This window comes from Salvelinus fontinalis, chromosome 8 (assembly GCF_029448725.1).
Source record: "Salvelinus fontinalis isolate EN_2023a chromosome 8, ASM2944872v1, whole genome shotgun sequence".
Classification (NCBI taxonomy): domain Eukaryota; kingdom Metazoa; phylum Chordata; class Actinopteri; order Salmoniformes; family Salmonidae; genus Salvelinus; species Salvelinus fontinalis.
Genome location: NC_074672.1, coordinates 241,998 through 245,859, shown reverse-complemented (window position 1 = coordinate 245,859; position 3,862 = coordinate 241,998). Strand labels below are relative to the sequence as shown.

General features: G+C 48.5%; 1 protein-coding gene across 1 annotated transcript in view; it reads right to left on the bottom strand.

The window, feature by feature from the left end:
- Window positions 1-379: 379 nt before the first annotated feature.
- The window catches only part of LOC129860330 (plexin-A2-like), a 138,357-nt gene continuing 134,874 nt past the window's right edge, over window positions 380-3,862 (bottom strand). Inside the window, exon 4 of the mRNA XM_055930649.1 lies at window positions 380-3,445. Within this exon, the coding sequence (XP_055786624.1) occupies window positions 3,239-3,445 (207 nt within the window). The 3' untranslated portion in view covers window positions 380-3,238. The remainder of the gene's footprint in view (window positions 3,446-3,862) is intronic.

Sequence of the window (3,862 nt, the reverse complement as noted above, 5' to 3'; positions counted from 1 at the left end):
CACTTTGTCTGAACGAGTCAGGGATCTCATCTCTAGCCCATGTGACACAATTCTTTATTGGTGTAACTTTGAAAGAGTCATTCAAGTGAAGACAAAGCTGGATGAATCTGGAGAAAAAAGGCATAAATATCTCCCTAGACAAAAGTAGGTGTCGGCCGGGCAGGCGGAGGGAGCCACGTGATGTATGAATCAAATCAAATAACAGTGGTGAGTGTCTCCAGTCTGTCCTGTCAGTGATGATCCAGCACGCTGCACGCACACAGGCAAGGCATGCTCACACACACACACACACACACACACACACACACACACACACACACACACACACACACACACACACACACACACACACACACACACACACACACACACACACACACACACACACACACACACACACACACACATAACTCCTGAAGAAAGGCAGCCATTCAGCCAGCTCTTTCATCAGTTCCAGCACACTGCCTCACATTGGACCAATCTGACTGGATCATTACTATGGTGGATGGTATTGTCATTAAAGCTGGAAAAACAAAAGCTAGTTTGAGATGGCACTACGATTTCAATTGATCGAATAAAAAAGAGACATTTGAGAAATGTGCGTGAGCGAGGGTGTGTGTGTGTGTGTGTGTGCGTGCGAGCGAGCGAATGAGTCAGAGAGATGGAGAGTCCTTTGTAAGTGCTAGACAATGTCTTCCGAATACTCCTTAACAGAGTAAATGAACAGGGTCTATGCATATGCACTAGATGTAATCTATACTGTATAGTGAGAGAGAGGCTGGATGTAGAGGCACAAAGCATTTCGAAGACATTCATTTGAATATTGAATGTAGAGAGCAGTGTTCACAAGTGTGTGTAATTATAGCATTTGCGTGAGTGTGTGTGTGAAAGCCAGAGCCAGAACAGTATCAGAGAATCAATGCAAATAAGACCAGAGAAGGTGTGTGTGTGTGTGTGTGTGTGTGTGTGTGTGTGTGTGTGTGTGTGTGTGTGTGTGTGTGTGTGTGTGTGTGTGTGTGTGTGTGTGTGTGTGTGTGTGTGTGTGTGTGTGTGTGTGTGTGTGTGTGTGTGTGTGTGTGTGTGTGTGTGTGTGTAAGCGCTCCACACCTCCCACATCCTTCTCACCCCTGACACAACACACACAGAGGGGTGTGATGGAGATCTGTCTGAGAGGCCAGATCCTGGAGTGGGCTCCCTCTGCTCTCTGCAAACATTACCACCATGAGCCCAACACACACACACACACACCCACCCTCTTTCTCTCTCCCTCTCTGCCAGCCTCTTCATCCCTGCGCCAGACACACACACAGTCTCATTGTTATTCCGAGTAGGAAGCAACAACTGGAGCCAAATCTGTCCCCTCTCCACTCTTCAATTTGCTATCACCCCCCCTCCCTTTTGTTTATCATCTACTTAAATCATGTGTTTCGCTTCCAACGCCTCGACGATGGAACAGGGTGTCGTCTCTATCAGAGGCAACCCATGATGCTGAGGAGCTGTGATCACGGCATCATGTGGGCAGTGGACACAGTGGAATAAGGGTAGGGGTGTCAGTGTTACACGCTCTTCAAGGCTATGAGTCATTGTCAAGTGACTGGCTGTATACAATGTACAATGTTATTCACTATCAGTCGAGGGATGTTGCGGTAACGGTCCGGTCTGATGACGACCGTCACAGGTTTCCTCAGGCTATATTCTGTGGTAGCGGCGATAGGAGATGCTGTATCATTACGAAGTACTGATATGAGTCGCTGGACTACCCGGGTACTAAGAAATGTTCTCCTTCCGCGTGTGAAAAGACAGGGTGTCACATAGAGAAGTCACAAGACAGATTATCACACTTTAGAGACACAATCAGAACCTTGGCATGACGGTACGCTCAACCCACAGCCATGTCCCAACGAATTAGGCCAGGGTAAGGCCGGGTGGCAGGATTTGCTGAGTGTTACAGGAGAAATAGAAAGAGAGGGGGTAGCGAAGGACAGAGCGACAGAGATGGAGAAAGATCGAGAGAGCGAGAGAAAGGAAGACAGAAAGACGGAAAGAGAGGAAGAGCTGTGGGTGTGTAGTATAGAGCGTGTCTGACTGGGCTGAATCCTAATCCTGTTACTCTGTGAAGTGTGACTGTGGAGCAGAGAAGCAGCGCCGTTGAACATGCACGGCAACAAGCACGGCAACAAGTCAATGGCGGTGTGACGTCCTCATCCACATTCTCTACGCCCCCACTAGCACCTAGAGAGAGAGAGAGAGACAGGCGCCCACTGCCAAAATACGAGTGACATCAACAACAATGGACACATCACTACTCTTCTTCACCCATGACTGAGTGAAGGGAAGGACTCTACGGAGGCGACAAATCAAAGCCTGCACCGAGACCAAAGCACAACTGGAAGACACTCTAAAATACATCAGCACCAATCAGCAGCCTAGCAACGTACACCGGGCATGTGCAGGAATCAACCAAATCAGGGATGCCTATTCCTTTGCTTTCCTGATCATGTGACTAGAGGAGACTACAGGGGCTGTTGGTGATGGCAGGTCGTCTAGATAGAGTAGCCAGAAGCTAGCTACCAGGGTATTCCAGCCTTGCCATATACAGAGCCAGTCTCCTTCCTTGTGTGACCTGCCTCAGTCCCTCCTCGGGCCCAGTGGAGGCCAGTTAGTTTCTCTTTAAAGGTAGGAGGAGAGGAGAGACAGTCATCTGTCACCTCTGTATGACAGCGTAATGCTGTGTAGCCGGATGTCTTTGAGGCTCTGCTCTCTTCTCCTCTGAGCCTGTTTAATATGAGGGCCTATTGATGGCTATCTGCTATCAGCTGCTGCTGTGGTGGCCACGCTTTGTCACTTCATTAGAAGTGTGGTGACGGGGTGACCTTGCACTTTGTCTCCTCCTCCTCACTCCTCCAGCTGTCCCTCATCACTCACTCTTTCTTCATACCACGCAGCCAGCCAGCCAGCCATCCAGCCAGCCAGTTCCCTATGCTCTGTCTCCTCCATCTCTCTCTCTCTCTCTCCCTCCCTCTCTACCCTCATCCCTACATCCCTCTCCTTCCTACATTACCAGATACTGTCACCCCCCCACACCACTTGCGTGCCACCCTGGTTACTTATAGTGCCACACAAAGGGGTGGGGGGGCTATCAGAGCATGCAAACACACACACACTTTGCCGTGTCATTATCAATGCTGCTTGATATCAGCTGTACGTGCAGTCACAATGTACCCCTGTGACCTGTCTTCTACCGAACAGCAGCATTGTGTGTGTGTGCGTGTGCGTGTGCGTCAATGTGTGTGTGTGTGGCTTTACTCACCTGTTTTTCTGACATGACGTAGAGGTAGTTGTGGTCCAGAGAGAAGGCCATGTCTCTGAGGATGGGGCTGCCATCCTTGATGACCAGCTTCGTCTCATACTGCACCCCACCGTGAGGAGGACCGTCCACACGGATCTGACCGGACAGAGAGACACACAAAGGGTTAACATTCCTGTAATAAACACACGATGACTGACGGAGAGACAGAGACACACTGAGGTTAGATGTTAATGTGTTGTATGAAAAAGTAAATATGATGGCAGTATAGCATTTCAAATGGCCTCAATATAGATATATTGTCTCAAACATGACATTGGGGATCTCAATGTTAAATACACATGCTAGGATTTTGTCTTTTTTTCTGACATTGGTGTAGGTCATTAGCACATATATGAACCTCTGATTGAAAACACATTGCCACAGTGTAAAAACGCTCTAATGTCAACCATGGCTGCCACTTCCCAAATAAAAGTTGCCACTTCCCAAATAAAGGTTGCCACTTCCCAAATAAAAGTTGCCACTTCCCAAATAAAAGTTGCCACTTCCCAAATA